This window comes from Ambystoma mexicanum, chromosome 2q, assembly GCF_040938575.1.
Source record: "Ambystoma mexicanum isolate Mex_15411 chromosome 2q, UKY_AmexF1_1, whole genome shotgun sequence".
Taxonomy (NCBI): domain Eukaryota; kingdom Metazoa; phylum Chordata; class Amphibia; order Caudata; family Ambystomatidae; genus Ambystoma; species Ambystoma mexicanum.
In genome coordinates this window covers 850,258,618-850,281,716 of record NC_090924.1, presented here as the reverse complement: position 1 = coordinate 850,281,716, position 23,099 = coordinate 850,258,618, and the positions used below count along the sequence as shown (strand labels likewise).

At 42.7% G+C, this 23,099-nt stretch overlaps 1 protein-coding gene across 5 annotated transcripts in view; it reads left to right on the top strand.

Annotated features, from left to right (window-relative positions):
• SVIL (supervillin) overlaps positions 1-23,099 on the top strand; it is a 950,451-nt gene that overhangs the window by 407,432 nt on the left and 519,920 nt on the right. For 3 of the 5 annotated variants that reach the window (XM_069648084.1, XM_069648081.1, XM_069648080.1), the window contains 4 exons: positions 4,425-4,564; positions 15,762-15,857; positions 16,698-16,971; positions 18,371-19,142. In XM_069648084.1, the coding sequence (XP_069504185.1) occupies positions 4,425-4,564; positions 15,762-15,857; positions 16,698-16,971; positions 18,371-19,142 (1,282 nt within the window). The remainder of the gene's footprint in view (positions 1-4,424; positions 4,565-15,761; positions 15,858-16,697; positions 16,972-18,370; positions 19,143-23,099) is intronic. The other 2 variants (XM_069648082.1, XM_069648083.1) reach the window with 1 other exon arrangement.

Below are 23,099 nucleotides of genomic sequence, written 5' to 3'. Positions count from 1 at the left end.
TGAATGGGACACCAGTAAAGCAGATGTTAAAATTGATTTCTTTTTAAATCGGTTCCTGCGGGCGCTAGGGGGTGGTTGGATTTTAGGAGGCCACACTATTTATGGTAAATGGGAAGAGCCTGCCAGGTTAGCAAAGTCACCCAACCAATCGGGCAGGGAGGTTAGCTTGGGGGCAACGCATTTGCTTTGGAAGAGTTTGAATCCTGGCTCCACGCTTAGGGACTGGTCTCTGTAATTGAGCGTGTTAGAAAATATTAATTAATTTAAAGTAGAGTGGGGGTGAGTGGAAGAGGAGTCAAGGTTGTCTCTCAGGAAAGGGAGATTGGTTAAGTGCTACAATGAGTCCACATAGAACACCACCAGTAATTCTAGTTGGTCAGTAAGTATAGGAAAAATATAATCTTATTTAGGCTTTTCTAAACAACCTAAGCGTACAAATCACAGGTATGTACTGCACTCAAAAGACATATCACATATATACATTCACCTTTTTAGAGATAAGATTACATACCAATAATCAACAGGTGAGTAATTAAATGAAGGAATACTAGTTAAATTAGAATGACAACCCCTGTTCCCTCTCTTATGAAGTCCAGCTCTAAGGTGTATGGAGCCTTGTGCCCAAAAAATCACAAGTTCCGCTATGGTTTCTCCAAGGATTTTCTTTCAGAACTGATGCAGTGGTGATGTTTTCTTTTTAAAGTTGAAGTATTTACTTGAAATTCGATAAATCCCCCACTTTAGCCTGTTTTAAAGGGAAGTGTTGGGACCAGATCCTTTACCCAGGTTTGACCAAAGGCCATGCCAGAGGGAGTTTAGAGACCAGGTCTCTCCGCCAAATTCTACCCTATGGGGAAAAAGGGGTGGGGTTGGGCAGAAACTGGTGTTCACTTACCTCCCTGATTCTTCCAGGTGACACTGCAGGTCTTTTGGAATTCACTGGGTCTCCAATTGTCTGTCCTTGGTTCGGGTTGAGAAGAGCCTAGAGTTAGCAGGTACAGAGTTTAAGGAGCTGGTCGTGGTTAACCCCAGGTGGTCCCAGACAACTTATTGAAGACCCCCAAACTAAGAAAAGATGCAAACCTTGATGGTGCAGGCCCTTCAGGACACCTCATGGAATTGCAGACAAGATGGTTTTAGTGGTGTCAGGCGCAGCAGGAGCCTTCTAGCATAAGCTCAAGATCCTGTGAGTCCAGAGGGGCTATTCAGAATGACCACAGCTGGAGTGCGGTAGCTGGAAAAGGTGATGGTCAGTCCACTGGGTAGACCAGGGGCACTTCCAAGGCATGAATTCACAAGCAGGGGGTCATGACGTGTTGTTCCTGCCGGTCTAAATGTTGAAGCACTACCAAGAGTCTTCTGTGATCGGGCAGAGGAGCAGGGCTTCACTGAGCCAATCACTGGAGTCTAAACTGATTAGCTGCAGGGGCATCCTTGTATAGTCAGCAGCCTGCTCTTTGTATAAGTGTTGGTTCCAAGGATGATTAGTTGACTACCTGCAGGAGCCCTACTTTTATCCAAGATTCAGGGAGGGAGAGAGATATTTTGCATTGTATACTTTTACTGTCCATGTGCCAGGACAGTCTTTCCTCCCCTGCACCTTAAATTTCCACAACCAGTGATCATGACAAAAATATGTTTGATACGAATTCAAAATGGGCGCTTTTTGCACTATATGTTCACACACACGCATAGGCCGATCGGATTGGCCCCAAAAACTGCCAAAAAGGCAGGCCTTGGTCTACCTATGGCCAGAAACCAGTGTACACCAATTCTGACACTACTGAGATTCTATGATGTGCGCCAAAGAACACACATGTGCACAACAGCTGTTTTAGGCATGCTGCATGATTTTCTCAACAAAGAAGCCTCTAAAACAAAACCGCTGGGAGTTCTTCCATAGAAGTGAATTGTGCGATTAGTAAAGACCCCCTGGGCTTAGGCGCCGTATAGGTTACTATAGGATCAAATACTAAAAAAGTCAGTGTGGCTGGGGTATTTCTTCAAATGTCCCTCCGACAACCAGGATGAATCAGAAAACCCCCACAATAAAGGGGATGTGGGCAATAAGAGTAGAGGTCCCAGAAAATGAGACTACAGTACAGCCAAATGTGGAATTCTGGGTTAACTGGGTTTTTCCTGTTCTTCGCCTTTAAACAGGGCGTCACTGTAATGCCAGCTATCCCCGGTCCTCTTGCATTTCCCGCCACACTCTCACGCAGTGTCCTATAGCTCTTCCACTGCCATTCACATATCCCCACCTCAAAACCATTGTATGCATGGGGTGTGGAAATGCATACATAAAACAGATAAATCTATAGCCCCATAAATTGACTCCTAACCAAGGTCAACCTAGCTCTGCGGTCAACCTACGGCTATAGGTAAGAAGAGATCTAGATAGACAAATTACAAAAATAACTATCTCATAGGGGGTGACCGAGCGCTAGCTCTCTCAATACTAATTGTTCTGAAAAAATTGACCTAGTACCCATAAAAATATATATAGATTGTATAACAATTCAATGTATTAATTATATCACATAAGTTCATTAAAACCCATAGAATCACAAAACAAGTTGTCACTATATACAGTATCGCATCAATAAGATATAAATGTAGCTATATTTAAGCAATACAATAGACGCTAACAATAATGTAAACTCCACCACTCATAAAGTGTCTCTACATTGGATTCCCAACATGTTTCTGTTCCTTTAATACCATGCTGGTCGAACATTCATCAGGGGATGTTCATTAGATTTTAATTTCTTCAACACTTTGTGTTAGGGTAATATGCATCACAAATGCAGCGCAGGTTAAAACCTAAAAGAGAGAGAGACAAAGACAACCTCAATCACCCACTTGAGAACAATGCACCAAATGCACATAATACCCCTCCACCTGTATTTATACAGATTAGAGGAAGTGTAGAGCATGCCACTATTCCTTAAAAAGTACCTGCAAATGACACTTCTTTCCACAGTGCCAACCAAATTGTTTTCTTCGCCCAGTTCCGAATTAATAGGGACTGTTCACTCTAAATTGCTCTATTGTAGCATGTAAGCTGTTTAAACACTACAATGACATCAGAAAATACATGAGAAATCCATCAGACTCCTGTTGTGATTTACAATAGCACTATTCATAATGCGTTTGTCCTGCTCCCACTAACTCTTTAGTGTGTCCAACCACAACATACCTTACAATGTCTTCTGTAGTTAGTGCCCTGTTCTTAGGATTCTCTCCATAAGACTATTCTACCAAACACGTCTCTCAAAAGGATGGCCTATGCTCAATAAAGAAGTCAAATCAATGAGATGTTTGACCCATGTGAGCAATTTTGGATTCTCCATCTTTATGCTCATAAGCTATTTTAAGGACTTCTGTTCAATTTGTATTGTGTAGTAAAGGGGCTAGTTTGCTTGTGAGTACTAGAAAGGTGGATTCTCCTGTGAAATGTGTGCATTGGTAATTTAAAAAAATTCTTGCTTGTTTACAGTCATCTCAATATCACCCTGAAGCCAATGATGGAAGTGAACCAAAAAACGTAGTGGGACGGAGCCCTCGCAGGGGACAGAGTAGGTAGGAAGGGAGCAATGCGCAAAACATTTTTCAAGGGTTGCCGCCATGCTGGTTTACGGTCAATTAAATCGAAACAGATTTTCAGTTTACCATCAGATAGCAGTAACAGCTAAAGTGGAGAAGTGTGCTTTAACTTCACAAAGAACCGTTCTGGAATGGTGAACATGGTTGCAAAAAGTAGTGGAGCTGTTAATGGTAATAAACAGTAGTGGAACACCGCTCCCGACTGTTCCGGCTCACTTCGACCGCTGCCTGAAGCAGACTGGTTAGTAGGGATACATCATGGTTTCTGTAGAGCCCTGCCTCTGAGGGCTCTAGGATCTTGTTCAAAATTGCTAGTTCACATCAGTCTTGACACGTGACAATGTCTACCCTGGAGCCACAGGCGTCTCAGACACTGGCTTCTTGGAAAATCTTTCCATTTTCAACACACAAAAATAAGGTTGCCTTTATTTGTATTTTTTTTTTAAGAGTTTATAGTATGTTCCCCTCTCCTCTTTCCAGTATAGAAGGCATGGTGTTAAATTCACAAAACAGTTGTGTTACAACCACATGACTGTTGACCACTAAAACTGAACACCAGCAACATGTTAAGTTTTCCATGGACAATGACAAAAAACCTGAAAGGAAATGATTATGAAGGGCAAAACTCTACATTGTCCATTATTCTTTTCGAAAGATGCGATTGTATCAGAAGTTTGTGGGAGGGCATCTGGGTCCAACATTTCAGAATGGTCAGAATCTAAATCTACAAATGTTACTTGTCATTTTAAATTGGTATTTATTTTGCGATCACATTTAAAACTTTTATCTGTTTAAATCTGGAATTTTGTGATTTTTAGGAAATGGAAAAGTCATTTGATTCGAAACTTGTTCCTAAACCGCATTCAAGAAATCCAGCAGTGGAAAGAAGACTGCGACGTGCGCAAGATAGATCTCGCACTCAGCCGGTTACAAATGAAGAAGTGGTAATAGCAGCTACGTAAGTCCCACTAATATGGGAGCATTGGTCGGCTCGATTTTCAAAAACTGGGATTAAGTTTCATATTATGTGGTTTTAAGTTGCTATTGAGGGAAATTCAACTGTTGCTAGGGACTAACCCTCTGGCCACATAGTGATTAGTAACATGACAAGTGTTTGGAAGAGAAGAGAATCCTGATGCCACATTTGAACATGTTTTTGATGAGTATCTCATTGGGTTTGTAAGACCAACTCATGGCAGTGGGGTCTGTGAATAGTTTATTAGCCTTTCTTTAGATTATTATTTCAAGAAATGTAGGTTATTTCTTATTTTTCAAATAACGTTTTGCCAAAACTCTCCATAAGTACGTGTAAAATTGTGTTGTACAGTCCACTTCTGCCATATTAGTAGGTTGATGCGGATGCTCTTTACAAAGATTGCAGTTTAGTATGAGTGGGGAGCGGATGTATCCCCAAGTCCGGAGTGTGATGATGTTCTAGATGGGTAGCGCTGCCAGGACCTAGGTTGCAGCAGGTGTGATGGGGCTAGATGAGTAATGCTCTCGTTGCTCTGGTAATGTGGTGTTTCACCGGCAGCTTGTTGCTGGGTGAAGATGGAAGAGGATGCGAGTCTATGGGGGCTGGGGGGTTTTGAAGGATCATGTTTATTCGAAACTAAACATTTTGGTTTGATTCATCTAATGTTTTTGAAGAATTTGGTTGTCTCTGACAAATGGTTCTTTCTGTTTAGTTTGTTAAAGGGCGCATAGACTGACTCAATGAGTTGGACCTACTTTAGTCCTGTGCTTGCGTGTTGTGTGCAGGCCTGCTATGTCTGCCAGATTATCAGTGCTTCCTTACAAAGGTTGTGGGATGACTGACGCAAATTATTCTGATCTCCTGTATTCCTTGGTTATAGTGTTGTGTAAAGGGCTGTAACAAGTTCATGTAACTTTCTAGTGCTGAGCTCATGTTATGTGACTAGCCACTTTTTCTGGATTATCCAAAGAATAGGTGGCTTTGCTCTTTGCCGACATGTGGGCATAGAATTCCACAGTTTGGGCGAGAAAAAGAAGGAAGATCCTCTGTATCCCGTTGAATTTAGACACCATTACTAATGCTACGTTGCCTGATCGAAGCATTCCCAATGGTTTGATGTGTAGGAGTTCTCTTGTGGTGAATTCCGGGCCCCCTGCTGCAGAAACCTGGATGAGCTGTGCAAAGGGTTTTGAATTCAATCTTCCATTTCATAAAGAGCCAGGACAGTGTTGGATGTTCTAGGGCAGCAGACTACAACCTGGTCTCCAAATGTTTTGGACCACAACTCCCATGACCCTTTAACATTGACTATGTTGGCTAGGACTGATGGGAATTGTAGTACACAACATCTGCAGAGCCAAAGGTTGCAGACCCCTGGTCTAGGGTGATGTGCTTGTGTCTTAAGTCTCAGAATAAAGCGGGCTGCTGTGTGTTGTACTCTGTTCAATAGGTAATTGAGGAGCCTAATGTAAAGGCTATTGCATAATCTTATCTTGACAGTACAAATGCGATCACTGCCATGACACTGCATTATGGTCAGGCATGACCCGATGTGCTAGATGGTTTGAAGTTGAAAGAAGCAGCTCATTATGATGGCTTTAGAGTGTGAGATTGCCCATTTCCTTTGACCTCAGCCTCTTGATGGCCAGCAGTTTCCGTATGTAACACGATGGGTGTGAGGCTCAGTATTGTGATGCCTCTAATCATAAGCTCTTTTTTCGTTTGGGTTAAGTTTCTTTTTATTGTCATCCAAGTGTCCAAGTGCACAAGTCATGTGCTAAGAATCAGTGTAGTTGTTTGTCCCCTTCTAGATGATTTGGGGAGCATCTGTATGATTGAAGTACGTGAGACCTGAATGATTGGTAGGATCCAGGATCAGCGTCATGTAGATATTAGAAAGAGAAGCGAAAGGCTCAATCCTAAGGCTACTGTTCAGTTGAAGTTGCAGAGACATGATGGAGGCCATCTGTTGTGTTCATCAGACCTGTGAGAAATGAAGTGATCCAGTGTATGCAATTCTTTTGAATCCATTATCCTCTAGTTAGGAGTACTTTGTGGTCAGAAATGTCCAGTAGTGAGTACATGAGACTAGATGAAGTCCATGTTGCTTTTTCAAATATCCCATTAGTGCCCATGCTGATTTGAATGAAACCTTTTTAAAAAAAAAAAAAAGAAATGCCTTGAATTGACATGCTGTTGTCCTATTTCACCCAACGGCATCATTCACTCAGTTCAAACAGTATGGGCTTCATTACGAGTCCGGCGGTAGCTGTGCCGGAAAAAACGGCAGGCTGCTGCCGGGCCCGTAATACCATTCCGCCTCCGTGATTGCCGGAATCACCGGGGCATTACACCGGTGAACTCGTAATTCTGGAGGCGGAATTCTGTAAATCCCCAATCGCATGGAGTCCCACAGGACTCCATGGGGCTGGGGACCATGGAAACACTGGTTCCGTGTATGACAGAGCCGGTGTTTCCATGTCCGCCTGCAAGCGGGCGGTGTCACTCCCGCCAGGTCAGACCTGGCGGGAATTACACCTCCTGCATGCAGGACTCTGAATCGGCCGGTCCGGAAACAACGGTGGCAGTGGATTTACCACCACCGTTGTTTCCAGACAGGCTGACTTGTAACAAGGCCATTTATATATTAAAGGAAGCCTTGGCGCGCCTACTGTAGAATGATGGCTGTGTATAAACCAGTCTGGATCTTTTAAATGGAGGGGAAAAATTACCTGCATATGGGCCCAGTGCCCGGTATCCTCTTGGCTTTTGTTCACAACTGGTCTCTTACCAATCTTCTTGCTGCTCCTCTATTGACCCGACATCTTACTGGGCCGTTTCTTAAAACTCCTGCCCCCCCATATGCTCTTTCACCATTCATCTGCTTTGGGTCTTAAGCGGCCAATCATCTCGATCTCCTTCTACTCTACTTCTGTGCTTTGAATAAAAAATAAAATTAATGAAAGGGGAATTTGCATCTCCAGTCTCTGCTGAGATGCATATTATCCTTTCGGTCATATTGTAATGGTTTTTTTCCCCATTATGTTTGTGCATGGTTTCATTTTTGTATATGCACTTGGTGCGCATTTGGAATTCTATGTACAAATCTATTCCACGCACTTCCTACATTGTGGGAATCACATTATTACCTGCAGTTAAGGCAATACTGCACGTGCGTTTAACCCTAGTTAATGCCACTGAGTGAAGCAAAATCTGATAACTTACATTGCCAGCAGGTGGGTGCACTTGTGGGCTGCAATCTGGTGCTTTGAATGCAGCCTTTACAAGCTTGTATAAATATGCGTTGCATTCAAGCTGTTGGCTGCGCCTGCCACACACCTCCTCACCATTCTATGCAAATAAAACAAATACCTCCCATCATGCATTGATACTGCCGCCGGACAGGTCCTCTCCACACTGATAACCTGCGTCTCCCCTGCTTGATTGGCTGCAATGGAAATCAGGGGGGCTCCCAATTTTTAGGAATAAAACAGGTTACACGCTTACTGCAGACATTTTCTTTCTCCAGTATTTGTGTACAGACGCCTCTTCCTGGGACAATTACAGCATTCAGATGAGCTGTAAAATTTGACCAGCCTCGCACCAATATTCTGTGGGAGGGGAGCCTCAAGTTTTGTGATTTTGGTCTGCCCAAGTTCCCTGCATGGAAGTTCATTAGTTGCAGGTGCAGTGATCATTAATATCCCTTGTACACTTGTACTCTGACACCTCCAGAGTGTGACCTGTTGCCCAGTCCTGGATACTGATCACATAAGGGGCGTGTCCCACTGTTTTACCTTTAAAACATGTGTTTACTCCCTTGCTCGCCTCCCACTATTCCTCTGTAGATTCATAAGAGCCCCATTTGCACCCCTTAACACAGCTCAAATACAAACAAATCTTTTGTATTCAGTGTTTCACCCTTTATGTAATAACTCTTCTTTCCCAACCACATGATTGCAGATTTTGAAACATTGATCCTAAGTTTTATTTCTTCAATAAAGACTACATACCCAGAAAATAAACTTTGCAAAGCCAAATGGGTTTGTGCAAATGCTACAGCGTGGTCTGCATAATGCAAGAGTAACCATTGCCCTGTGAGACTCTGTATGTCCGCTGCAAGATTTCTCAAGAACCTCTTTAATAAATATATGTAGAGTAAGTTCACAACCCTGCCTGTCATCTTGAAAGGTAGCCAGCCAGCTGTCCCAAACTCAACTGTGCACGCCGATCAAGTGTGCAGTTGAATGATAATGCTCTGTGTTCCCTTATTAAGCTGAAGAGCTTCTGGGGTTTCTCGTTACGTCTTTCTATTTACTAGACCGAAAACAGTACTTTGGTCCATAATGCAAGTTTGAGAGACTCTTTGCCATATCTTACATATTTCTTTATAATTACGTGAAGATTCAAGCATTGCTTGCCAGTTTCAAGTTTCCTCCTAGACCAATATTGTCCCTTGATTTAGTATATTGCCAGTTTGACATCGTTTTTCCAAATGTTTAAGGAGTAACTTTCTTATAACCTCCAAGGAAGAATTCATGCATGATTGAAATACGGTGATGTTAGGACACGGTATGGAACATTTCTTAAAGATTGAGACGATTACAGATGTAGACTGGCATTTAGGGATGTTTCAATTTGATAAAGATTGCTTTAATCAGATTTGCGAACAGTGGTGCCTACAGATCTGCGCAATCTTTATATCAATTACAAGCCTATTTGCACCAGGGGCTTAAGTTTTTTAATTATTAGTGATCTTCAAAATTAAATTGACATTATTGCCTGGCTCTTATAATTATCTACCTCTCTCGAGTACATATGATGTTCAAAATTAATGATCTGGTCCTTGTGAGATTTTAGATGATACTTATCCTATGTACCTGGCAAATAATCAATATACTTTGCTGTGGACTTTCACGAACCATACACTTTCCCAATTCAGTCATGTTGGGGCTTCTAAACTCTCCTTGTTCTTTTGATTACTATTGATGGGGATTCTCTGAACTCTCTGTTCAGGGAATGGGAGGCCCTGTCCCACAGCTAAGCTACAGTGCTTCCATTTCCTTGGCTCATCTATTGGTAGCAATGGCTTGGCAGTCCAGGGCAACTCTTCGGAGTGGAGCAAGGCCGTTCAAGCTACATCGGACATTTAGTAACCATATGGATCTGCCCGATGAGAGATATATAAAATACTTATGTTAATGTAAGTTTAATGTTCAGTTTTCAGTAAGTGATTTTTCGTCTTTTTAGCACTGTTTGGTTCCTTAATGTGGGTCACCTTCTGGGATATTTTCTTTAGAGTTTGTAGTTTTATCCATCTAGAAGAGCAGATTAATTTTTCAGGCGGTATGCTGATAAAAAAAACTAGCATGCAGTATTTGTACAACCTTCTAATAATATTTGGCGGGATTTTGAATCGACTTATTTGGAGAAATGAAACACTTCTTCTCTAAATCCAGACTGGGACTTGACAGTGTGATTTCGCTTGGTACAGCCACCACGCAAGCACTTGTTTCCTAAACTGCCCCCCTCAGCTGAGATTGGAACTGGAAACATTGGGTAGACCTACATTGTGACTACAAGGACAATATTGCTTGCACTTCAGCTGGCTTGTCCTTTTTGTATCTCAAACCAGCAGAGGTCAGACTAGTTTGTTTACTGCTGGTGCTGCTTTTGCCTCTCCTTGGATGCAGGACAGTGAGATCCCGGGTGTCGATACCAACTGATGGTAGATGCACCACACTTGAAACAAAAAAATCCTTTGCATTGCCCTCACATGCTTTTAGCAGGTTTTAAAATGTTATATTTGTCCCAAATATTCTAAAGAAGTGACACACTTAACCCCAATGCAGTTCATTACCCATAGTGAATTGATTTTGAAAGTAACCGGTTATTCAAATGTCATTAATAAAAAATAATAGAGGACAAATGACACTCCAATTTTTGTCCTTCTCAGAGGCTGATGAATATAGTCTCCGAGCAAACATAACTTTAGAATTATGGTCTCATAGGAAATGGTCTGTGTTTAACCAGGGCCATGAGGCAAAACCGCACGCATCGTATGACCAATGGTTTTGGTGTTTGTGCACTAATCATTTGGATCACACTCCTCCTTTTGGTACAGTTCTCAAAACCTACACCAACATGTTACTTTGACCACAAGCCTAGAGGGCAAGTGGTTATGAAATATTTAGTGGTATACTGCTTTAGGAAATTAAGCTCTTGTGGTGTTCACCTAGTTGATCCTTGTCACTAATTTCTTATCTAACAAGCTTCCTCCAGAGGTGTGCGTTTCTGTCACACATCTATTTGAAGGACACCCAGAACTCCCAGATGGTCCTGAAGAACTTGCACTAGTGATATTGCCTGCAGGAATGCAACCAGTGGCACAAAGTAACTGGCACGCACTAAAAGATGCAGCGCCCATCTTAACCAGTTTGCAGGGAGGCCTCGCCTCTCTATAGATAACCTCTGATCTGCTTTCATGGGCATGTATCCCACCCCTTTTAGCAAAGTCGGAGGCCTCCATCTTCTTGCCATTGAGATGACTTTGGGTAACTATCATCTAAAATCTATTATATAAAATCTCTCACTGACGAGATTCAGTGTTTTTTGTAGCTGTTTTTATGCTTGCTGCTTCTGTTTTACATACTGCCGTTCCTGACTATTCATAAAAATCACAATTGTAAATGCCACCCTTCCATCTTGGCTTGCTCGTGAAACACTTCCATTTGTTCAATAGTGGCAGCTTATACAGTCCGTGACCTGCATATAATGCTTCTGGACCAAAAGGATTGCACTGCCCTTGCCTACACGGCTTCCCAGTATCAATGTGATCCAGCATGCGCGGTGCTATGCTATTGTATAATTGAAATGGAGCTGTGTGCAGGGTCCCTGGCTCCATAAGCCGATTAACCCACAGTTGAACTCTAATATACAACATTACAATAGCTAATTGTTCTGAGAATTATTGAAATGTTCTGAAATTCATGAGTCTTGAACACATGCATATTACCTACAGGAGCATAGATACCTTCTTTGAGAAGATGTGCGCTCCGATAATGTACACTATCCTTCCTAGACATGAGAAGTTGGGTTTACTCCTTGTATAACACAGGCTTCTGACGTGCCCTGTGTTTATGGAATGGTTGCCGATATAATCGGTTTCAAACAGTTTAGTGTGAAAAATTGAGATCTAGCATGTTTTAAATATCTGCATCAATCTAAGTGCATCTGTTTTGCACCTGGTCAGAGGCACGTCTGCATTATTGATCTGTGTACTAGCTCAGAAAGGGGCAAGTCACTCCACACATGAGTGAGGTGTTCAATTAAACATCTTAGACTGTTTTTTGGAAATGTTTCGATGTGGCAGTTTTTCAACTATCTTCTAAGATTGTGAGGTTGACAAAGATGTCCTTGATTAATACTCTCCATCATAGGGCTCCCAGGAGACGTAGTCCTCCTGCTCCATCAGTATGGAGACACTCTGCATCTGTAATGCTCTGGAGGTTTCCCACCTATTAAGGCTAAACAAAAACAGATGGTCCTAAAAAGGGGCCCACCTCACCTCAGATCCAGTCATGGCACAACCTGGAACTTGATTGCGCCATGCCCACATACACCAACTTACCCTTTAAGGACCAGGTCAACAGAAATGGCCCCTCATTTAAGCACATACCCCTCAAAATAGCCGAGCAATGCCTACAACTGCAAGACTCACCCCGGCACATCTGAAAACTATCTTCCCCACGATTATACAGCTTCTCGCTGGAGAAATGCATTTTATTTAACACCCAAACTATTACATTACTTGGCCACCTCCCCCAGCACATATCAGTTTCCAGTTTCTTTATATAGTATGGGCCTATTAAAGAAGAAACCATGCTAGATTGCAGTCTGCCTTCCTCCTAACCACCAGAGCTCTGGCATGGTGTGCCTAGGATATGAGGGGCAAACCAGGAAAATATTAGAATCTATGCTTTCTCACTCCCTGCAGCCAGACTATAGAACATACCCCTGCTACAGGTGAGACTCCCCCCCCCCCCCCCCACCCCGCCCCCAGCCTCCATCTGTGCAAACCTCCCAAGAGCCATCTGAAGCCCCATCTCCCCTGATTCAATCACCCTGCCAGTCCTTAAGCGCCCTCTCCACCCAATCCGGTCCACTTAGACTTTCCTATATCATTTTCTTTGCAACCCACCATTAATGTTGACTCATTTAGAAGTGGATTTGCTTCATTTAAAATTCAGACTTGAACTTACTCTATTGGCATGTAACTCATGCTATATGAAGCTGTGCTTCCCTTTGGTTGTGTCTGCACTGTACAAATACCCTAAATATATAAAATAGGTGCAAAAGTGGTAGGAGAAGGCTGCTACTGGCCTACTGGAGAAACTTTATTTGAAGCAGTGTCTCCCTGAAGTCGTCTTTGTACACAAATGTTCTGTCAAAAATACTCTCCTGCTAAATAGGGAAAGTATTAATGTTTGACACGTTGGAGCCCTTCCTCATTTGCTTATAGTTAATATTGCTAGTCATAATGACACTCTTCAAACGTCACAATAAATGTACTTGTACCAAGATGTAGATTGACTAATCGCTCCAACCAAAACTACCAGCCTAAAATGAAGTTACGAATTCCTTGGGTGTAGGAGTTGACGACTCCAACCCAGCAATTTAATGTTAACAATATTTCCGGTGACAAACTCAACAATTATCTAACAGTTTGATGAGCTGTGATGGGGCATACAGTCATAACCTTACAGGTTTGCTGGTAGAGGTTGAACTCAGAATCTGTTCTGTTCTATACTAGTCCTAAATGACCATGAAAGCCGCGAGAGCTAGGCTGTACATCTAGGTTATCCACAGTGCAGCTTTGGAAGAAGCATAAGTACAAAAGGTGAAGTGAATTTTGGTGAATAAAAACCTTTTCAAAAGATTGGAAATTTATTTTGTAGCAATAGACATTAACTGGAGAGCTCTTGCTTCTTAGATGGAGACAATTTCCTTTGTGGCAGCTTGTAAATCTTAAATTAGTGTGCCTGTCCCAGCAAGGTCAGGTGAGTAGTTCTATTGATACGGCTTGGTGACTTTGTTTTGGATGTCCCGAGAATGTTAAAAAAGGCCAGAAGGTCAATAAAAATACCATCTGTCAGCAATAGACGATGTCTCAACTAGAACACAACGGTAGAACCTCATTTGGAGAAGCAGATGTCCATCTATTAAATGCTGAACCGGAGTCTGAAGCACAGTGCTAGTTGGACATGTAAACAAATGACAAGGTGGGTGAATGAAGTAACCTATTGTGGTTTTACAGTCATGAGTCCTGGGCAGACAGCTTTGGGTGGCTTCCCCTGTTCTCAGCTTGCATTAGTTTACAGGTCAGCAAATGGGTTCATCAGAACTTGAACCAACATGTTAGGAGCTCTGCAGCATGAGTCCCCCAAGCATCATCTAAGATAAACTCTTTGATAAACCGTTGTGCTTGTGTAAAGGTTTTGGATGGTAGGAAGTTAAATGCTCACCTCCTGACATGGGGCAGCAAGCATTTAGCAGGTTTTGAGTCCCTTTGGAAGGGGCAACTCTGCCTTCTGGGGGCAATGAATTGAGTACCATTACACTGTGTTTTAACACTGGCTATTATAAGTGCTGAAGTGGGAGGAATCTGGCTTGAAATACTGCATAAGGCACACATTGTTAATTTGGTTCTAAATGATGACACATTAGCCAGGTTAAGCAATGTGATGTAACTTACAGGGTGTGATAAGCATACAGAAGTGAGTAAGGGGGCCAAGGGCATGAGGTCTTCCCTGTCCTTATACGTTAGAAAGTAGGGTCAAGTTCTCCAGTTGTAGTTTGTGTCCGTGCACAGTCCATTCTTGTGGCTGGCTTATGTTTCCTACCCATAATAGGAGTACAGGTGAAACCTAGCACATTCCGTTTGATTGTGCCATACACCTGCCAATGGTGGGGGTTTCGTAGATTGGATTGGACACTGTTTGTGTTTGGTCCGGAAATTAGTCACACCTTTGCATTGTAGCCTGTAATTTGACTTCTATGACATGGAGTGGTTTTCTAAAAGGTGGAATGACACAATTATTTTTAGACTTCAGTTCATGGGGGTGGGGTTGCTATGACAAGTGACAATTTGGGTGTTGGCTTGAGGCCTGGTTCCTCACTGTAGTATGGCTTTTTGCTATTGATTCCCATTGCCAGTGATCAATTCCACTTTTTCTGCAGTGTGAATTTGCTATCATTGGTTATCCTCTGGAGTTCAAAGACCGTACTCCCTCTCCTCCCACCAGCAACTGCGCCTCGGCTCCCCCTTGTGCAACACCATCCCTTGCCCCTGTTCCCAAACAAAGCGCTGCCTTTTGTGGATTAGTGGCTGCCTATTATATGATGAAGAAAGTATGCGCTCCAATGGACACCAAGTCTTGCAACAGTTTCTAAATGTTATGTTGGTTCCTGTACGCATGGACCTATGTTTTAAACTCCTGACCTTAAGGTCCACATATGTGCAACAATTTGCATTCATTGCATACTTAATTCAAGGATCGAGGGTTATTTTATAAAGCATGCAGTATTCCGAAATGGTAAGTCAGTGCCTCAAGTCCCCTACATTGTCCAGTGAGGATACACCAATTCAACTTTTTTTGCAGCAGATTTCATAGTGACTCAACTTCACATTTCTTAGTGAATCCCCAACCCCCAACTAAACTGACTTGACATACTGCACCTTGGCATTTGCAATGTTCCTTTAGTCCACCTTTCTTCCTTTCATAAGAGGCCATCCACTTGAGATTGCTGTAGCCCCGTTATTCATATCTAAGTTTTTCAATCAAAACAGTCTTGCAAGTTGTCAGCAAAGTATATGCTGATGTTTGTAAGACTGCCCTGTACATATCCTCAAGAGATGCTGGCTTTAATGCCTATTCATTTTAAATATGTTTGCTGTCTGAAAGGTAGTGGGAGCCCATTGTTTGTGGTAAGTAGCTTCGTTTCCATACCCAAATTTGAAGTTTTCTTTTTTTAAGTTACTTTAAAGCAAAATAAATTCTAAGGGTTTTGAGTTGCTTTTCTGTATTTAACACATCATAGTGCTTTCCTTAATGCTTTTTTCTTTTCTCTTTCTTTTTGTTTTCTGCGTTTTCCATTTCTTTGCTATCCTTTTTTTAAGTGAACCCACCCCTGCTTCACAAACAGTGACTACCCACACTGTAGTGGCAAGAATACCTAGTCCCACTGTAGTTAAGAACACTGTACAACATATCAGGTACTGGGGACAATTCTGCATGGTGCATCGAGGACAAGTCTGCTGGGTCGCAGAAACCTCTTAAAATGTTTGTCACATTCGCTTCACAAATGTAGTTTGTCTTTTGGAATGTTACCGTGCGAGACACAAAACCACCCTTTTGTTTTAGGATTGCATGAGAAACGTGGTATTCCTGTTGAATACTACATTCAGAATTGCTCTAATCCTGCTACTGCATTTGTTTCTAACATTTGTTTAATAAGAATTCAGGATTTTTGTAATAAGACAAATAGAAGGATGTGTTGTGCTGTGGTGGGTTTAGTTATGCTTTTGTGTTGCATGCAATGCAATTTCTCAGACATAGGACTGAAAATCTTTTGTTAAATTGAGTCATGCAGGAAGAACTATTTTTGAAATGATTGGATGAATTAATACTGCGTATGCCCATCTGAGGCTCCTTTTATAATACACATTGTGAATGGTTTTCATTGCTGGTCGTCCTGCCAAGTCTGCTCTATTCTGACAACTGAATCCTTTCCTCTTCCCTTGCACGTTTTCACAAGCTTTTTGTGGCGCAAGGTTCTCTTCTTCCAGCAATGCAGGCTCGTTTGTGATGCAGTATTTATTCCAGTTAGGCGTCATTCAACAGTTTACTCGCTAGTCTGTCCACATGCTGCTTAATACTTATAGGTGCGGGCTTAATGCTTACATGCAGCTCTAGCATTAACATTGTTGTTTTGCTGAAACCATTTTCAACATTGATTTTTGTCTAGCTCTCTCACGCGGAAATAAAAGCCTGCTTTTAAGGGGGGAATTTGAGGGCTACATCCTACTTTTTTCTAATTTTAAATGGTCTTTTAGTTTACAAGCGTCTGCACAACAAAAAGCGGCAGAAAAGGCAGAAAAGGAAAAGGCTGATCGGGCCAATCAAGCCAAAGAAGCAAGTGAACATGAAAGTACTACTGACGAACCAGACACGTCCACCTTGAGCCTGGCTGAGAAAATGGCCTTATTTAACAAGCTGTCTCAGCCGGTAACTAAAGCGGTCGCCACAAGGACTAGGGCGGACATGAGACAAAGAAGAATGAATGCCCGTTATCAAACCCAGCCGGTCACGCTTGGAGAAGTTGAACAGGTAGATGTAATCCCATTGTATGGTGCCCAAAAGTAATGCTCCAAATGGTAATTCTGTAGATGAGTCTAATATTTTAAGGGGTTCCAGATCTTTTTATTGTCAACTTTCCCAAGACACTTTGATGGCGCAGGACCTTACTGAGCTTTGAGTTCTATTGCACCTGGTCTTATGAGGGTCCTTCCTTCACCATTACTGGTACACCTCCCGTCCCCCATCAGCCACTTTCAAGCCACCTTACTCTTCTTTTTTGAAGGTTCCCTTTGTATCCCCTCTGAGTACCCTACTCTCCCCCTCTCCTTCCTTCCCACCTCCTGTCTTTCCTCTTGTCTCCTTCCCCACCCATTTTCCACTCCAGACTCACGTTGGAGCTTGTGCTGCCCTTAGCAGCATGTTAAGGATCCATCCGGCAAAGCAGGCGTGGTAAATGCCTGCACTGCAAATGTCAACATGGGTAGACTGTGAAATGTCTTGGGGGTATTTATTTCACAAACATCCAATAACCCACTACCAACATGTTGCTGCCACCCTCTGTACAAGTAACCTTCAGATTCCAAGCACATGTACGATGCATATAAGTAATTAGGATAGAACAGGAATAGAAAAAGCACAAAACAATTATCCGAGAACTGAATCCTGGTGACGCCCACCCTCTCCCCTATTTGTTCCTACACCAAACAACTTACATGGTTATACATACACTTTTATTGTAAAATCCATGTCTTAAAACGCATAACCGCACAGTTTGGAGCACTGTAGATTTGCACTAAGGCCAGCATTTGGGTTGGATTATTAATGTAAATGTATTTGTCTTTTTGTAAATTTGTACAATGTTTGTAGTGGTGTTACATGTTGTGCCACACCTGAATATTACAATAAAAGTGTATGTATAACCATGCACGTTGTTTGGATTAGGAGCAAATAGGGGAGAGGGTGGGAGTCACCGCCATTCAGTGCTCTAATAGTTTTGTGCAATTTCTCTTCCTGTTATGTATGTATTTCTACTCAGACAGTAGAGGGGAAGGGTTTGTGGTTTTTACCACAGAAAAAACCTGGGTTGCACAAGCTGTTAAAACGTTATATAATTAATTAAAACAGATCATGTGCAATAGAGCTTTTTAAAAAAAAAATACATTTTAAAAGAGTCAGCTTGTTTGAGAAATTGATTATTCAGAGTTTGATGCAAATTTAAACTGTTTGCTGTGCATTGCGGTATATCTTTTATAAGCGTCAGAATATTTGAGTGAAATATTTCTAAACCTGGAGTATGAAGCCTTTGTGTATTACCTCAACTGAACTGTTGCATGCCTTGGTAACTGTGCATAAACACACTTCTACATTTGATTTCTGGCCTACCACTTTTGAAAGATGGATGATATTATTTTTGCTTATCTTCATGCAGTATCAGATTGGATGTGAGAGGATAGGCCAGTTGCCACCCAGTATTGTAACATCATTGACCCCGAGGACTTCGATTACCTCTCCAGTCACATCTCCAGTTTGTTTGTTAGATGTGCATCCTTCCAAATCCGCCTTCCCCAGTGTGCGAAGTCCAACTTCTTCTAGCAAAATGTCTCAGATATCCGATATGCCAATAGACAGTCTCTCATCGCCCAGTGCTGTAACCTCCTCAGAAATGGCTTCTGTAGCCTCTTCTGCCTGTTCAATGGATTTGCAGGCAGTCAAGCCTACGTTCAATGGCGAGAGAAGTACAGGTATCATTAATAAAGTGTCCCAAATATCCCACACTCCAATAGAAAAAACGGACAGTTCAGTAAAAGGCATTCTGAAAATGGAGCCACGCCAACTGTTTGTGGAGGAACCAGACCAGAAAATGGTGACTAGTGATTATGTTCCAGAGGAAACAAACAAGGCCTTAAGGCAAGAAGATAAGCAAAGCAGAAAACCTAGCTCCTATGATGAACAAACTGTGTTTCCTGCACTAAATATACTTGACAAAATTGAGGAGGACCTTAAAGAGTTGAAGCGTGTTGCAGCAAGTAAACATAATGTGGATTCACTCAGCGCTCAGTCAATTGTGCGGACTCCTGAACTAAAAGAATTGAGGGTACCTGCAAGTGCTATGCAGGAACCCCAGCCATCAAAAGCAGTGCATTCGTATGATGAAAAGACTGCATCAGAAACCTCCTTGACAAGTCCAGCTTTTCATTCTGGTAAGTTTGTCATTGTGGTTTATTGAACAGTATTTGTTGTTTTTATAATAATGCATGTTGAATGTGTCCTCTGCTGCAGTTAATCGAAGCATTTTGTATATGTATTAAGGGAATGTCAGTTTAATGGATTGTTTCAAATGTCTAACTATGGACATTGGGTCTTTTGCAGCTACACTAATTCCCTTTTTTTTTGTGCGTTAACCTCAAACATTCCAAGGACACATGGCTGATTATTACTAGACTACTTGTTACCTTTGACCTTTTCCAGTATAATCCCTGCACCGCAAAAGGGAGTTGATCTGTTTAATAGACGCAATTTCTCATTGAAAAATGTTAGTATGTTTTTTTTGTTTTGTTTGTTTTTTTTGTTTTTTTATGCACAGCCTCAACTTTAAATACTTTGAGCACAGGGCAGGAATTGTTCCATATTGGCACTTTAATCCTGGCAAATGATTTGAGGAAGTTGTCCCCATTGCACTTATAAAGGGTCGGCAGTACAAAGGGAGGTCTTAAAGGTGTAGTCCTGGATTTCGAGACTAAGCAGCATGAAAGGACACGCAATTGCTATACCCCAGGCTACATCCTGTTCTTTCTCATCCCGTTTCTTATTGCTTTAGTTTTCAGTACTGGAGAATAGTGCCTGGTTTATTTATGTAACCCAGTCGTTGTTATCCTAGTTGTAATTTAAATTGAAAGGTTATTTCTAAGATGCTAGCTCTTCCCAACTTGTAACTATTAATATAAATCAATTGGTAAGTACCTAGGTAAAGCTTTAAGCTGCACTTAATTGTCCATAACTGTGCACATTTTCACTGGCTTCAAATCTGTCAACAACTGGGATTAAAATTGATTGCCCTGGATTGAGGTTCACTTAAAGGTTAAGCATGCTACAAATGAAACAAACTAACGCTACACGACTACTTCATAAGACTCACTTTAACAGTAGCCATGGATGTTGGCTTCCTAATGTTTACGGCAAAGTTTTCAATTAGTGGTGTACTGTGAGCGAAGGAGCAAATGGCTATGCCATGGACACTGCCCACTTCTGGGGCACAATGGCATTGCCCACTTGAGGAGGATTGGGAAGGGGAATGGAAAAGCCAATGGCCCAGCCCGTTTGACTTCTGCCTATGTCTGGATCCATGCTATCGGGTGGCTCAGGGATTCCTGGGCCGCCCTTCCCCAGTCAAAATGGACACTGTCCCATCAGGTCGCTGGAGTGTGAAGGGCACACTTTGTTAAAAACACTTTGGCTAAAAATACATTATGGTTAATTTGTCCCTGAAGATTAAAAAAGAAAAAAGAAAATTCAGTGAAACCTTTCTTAATAGCACATTATGGTTGTAGCACTACACAAGAAACACAAAATATGCGGTTATTGTTACCAAAACACTCCTAATAGCCTCTGCCATTATAAAACCTTTCATTTTGCCACCCCCCTCGCACTAGGCATGATGCCACATATGCAAATACAAATGACTTGCATCAACCCACATCTCATACAGAAAGGTCTGAACAAAAAAGGGCCACATACTTGTGAGGTTTTCTTTACATTCACTATTCCGGCCAACATTTCTCGCCCGCCACCCTTCCCACCCTGCACAAAAACCCCTTAAAGCTGTAAAAATTAGAACGCCCAATTCCCCAGGAATATCTGCATGAGAGCTCATGTACAGCACGTGGCCTTGGCTGAGTTATAGATGTTCTACGGTAGCTTGGTTATGGTTGCTTTAGAAACCCTAAACAGTTCTTTTTTTTTTTTCTTTTTTTTTGTCTTGTGCTGCAATCATCGTAGCTTCTTTTTAAGGATTGGTTTTCAATTAATTTGAATGTTTTGTAAGAAAACAGAATCATAAAGTTCCTTTAAATATTTTAAAGTTACAGGAACATATTGTCCTATTGGTTCTTGTGCAAACATATTTGAATATAGAGTTGAAAGTTGATGCTATTGTGTACCTCCTCATTTGCCACTAACGCTTATATCCCCATCTAGCTTTGAGTCTAAACCTTTCAACCACCTTTTTGTTTATTTCCGACTTGAATGTATTGAGTCAATGCATTGATTACGGATTTGGGAGTAACAATCTTGTGGAAGCGTCTATTGTGCCAGGAATTGTGGCTTGTGATCTGTGTGGGTTTGTGTGCCTTTCTGCTTTGTTCCTGGTCTCTTTTCTTTTTTTTTTTTCAAAATATTTATTTTAAACAAACAGGATAAAATGATACAAAGCTTAATCAATCACGACATATGGTACAGAAGCAATACAGTTGGTTGCTCTTCCCTCCCCTCCCCATGATCTTAATGTTCCTCTACCTGGCCCAGCTCCGAATTATCGTTCCGTAAGGTTCTCCTGGCTAATTGGGGCTTGTATGTCAGAGCTGGATAATTCTGATCAAAGTCCAGGATCGGGCCCCAGATGTTCTCGAAGCGATGTAGGCGGCCTGCCCCAGCAGCCATCACCTTCTCCGCGATTAAGATATCCCAAATTAGAATCCACCAAAAAGGCATTAGTGGTCCTTCTGCGGTTTTCCAAGTGCGGGCTATTACGTTTCTGCCTGCCAGTAGACATTGAGACAGTAGTTTGGCCGTAGGGCCAGATCTAGGGTAGATCCCGGGGACCGGGGCTCCCAGAATGATGGGCTCGGGCTCCAGTGGAAGTCGTATCTGAGTGATGTCTGCGATTGTTGCTAGGCATTGTTTCCAAAAGGTCTGGGCCCTCGGGCAGGACCACCACATATGAAAGAAAGACCCTACTTGGCCGCATTGCCTCCAACAGTTCGGGTTAAGTGTAGGGTTCATATGGTGTAGTCTCAGGGGAGGATAATACCAGCGAAGAAGAATTTTGTATGCGCCCTCTCTGTTCGTAATGCAGGATGAAGAAGTGTGTGCCCGCAACCAAATGTCAACCCATAGCTGGTCCTCGATTGGGTGGCCTAGGTCCGCCTCCCATTGGGCCATGTATCGGGTTTTAGAGGTTAGGAAGTCATTTTGGAGGCGTTTGTATAGAGTGGAAATTCTCCCCCTGGTTGGGAGGTCATTTAGGGTCAGTTCAATAGCCGTGGGAGAGCGGGTGGCGGCTTGGCGGGTCTGTGGATGGGAGCACCAGTGGCGCAGCTGAATGTACGTAAATCTATCCTGTTCCTGAAGCTGGAAGAGTTCTTTACAACGCCCAAAGGTGCACGGTTGTCCCCCTTCGAATAGTTGCCCCAGGGTCTCCAGGCCTCCCGCAATCCAGGCTCCGAAGTTCCGGGTGGACCAGCCAGGGGAGAAAGCTGGGTTCAGGAACACCGGGGAGAAAGGGCTGAGTCCCACTGGGGTTTTCTTTTGTTTCAGCGCTTTATCCCAGACAGCAATAGTGTGTTTGGTGGCCCTCAGGAGGTTCTGCCACAGTCGGCGCTCGGAGGGATTGATGTGCGGAAGAAAACATAGCGGGAGCGGTAGTTGCGCCTGTACGAGGTCCACCCATCTCGGGCGGTTGGTAAGTATCTGCCATGATCGGATGCAGGCGAGTTGGGCCGCCATTTGATATTTTTGTAAATCTGGGACTCCGAGGCCACCCAGTCTAGCGTTGCCCAGCATCGTGGACCTGGGGATTCTGGGCTTCCTCCCTTTCCAGATAAACCGTGTCATTTCCTTTTGTAGCTTCTGAAGAGCAGGTGCCGGAATTGGTACTGGAAGCGAAGCGCAGGCATATAGGAGCCTTGGTAGCAAGTTCATTTTACAGGCCGTAATGCGGCCCATCAGTGAAATCTCTTGTGCCGTCCACCGCTTTAAGTCTGCCTCGAGGTCCGTGAACAGTGGGGGAAAGTTTGCTCGATAGACTTCCCCAGGGTCCGCTGGGATCTGGACACCCAAATAACTGATGCTCTTAGTCGTCCATTGTATCGGACATAGTGGGGCCAGATCCTCCCGGATCTCTCGGGACAGGCCCACCCCCATGGTAGCTGACTTCCGGAAGT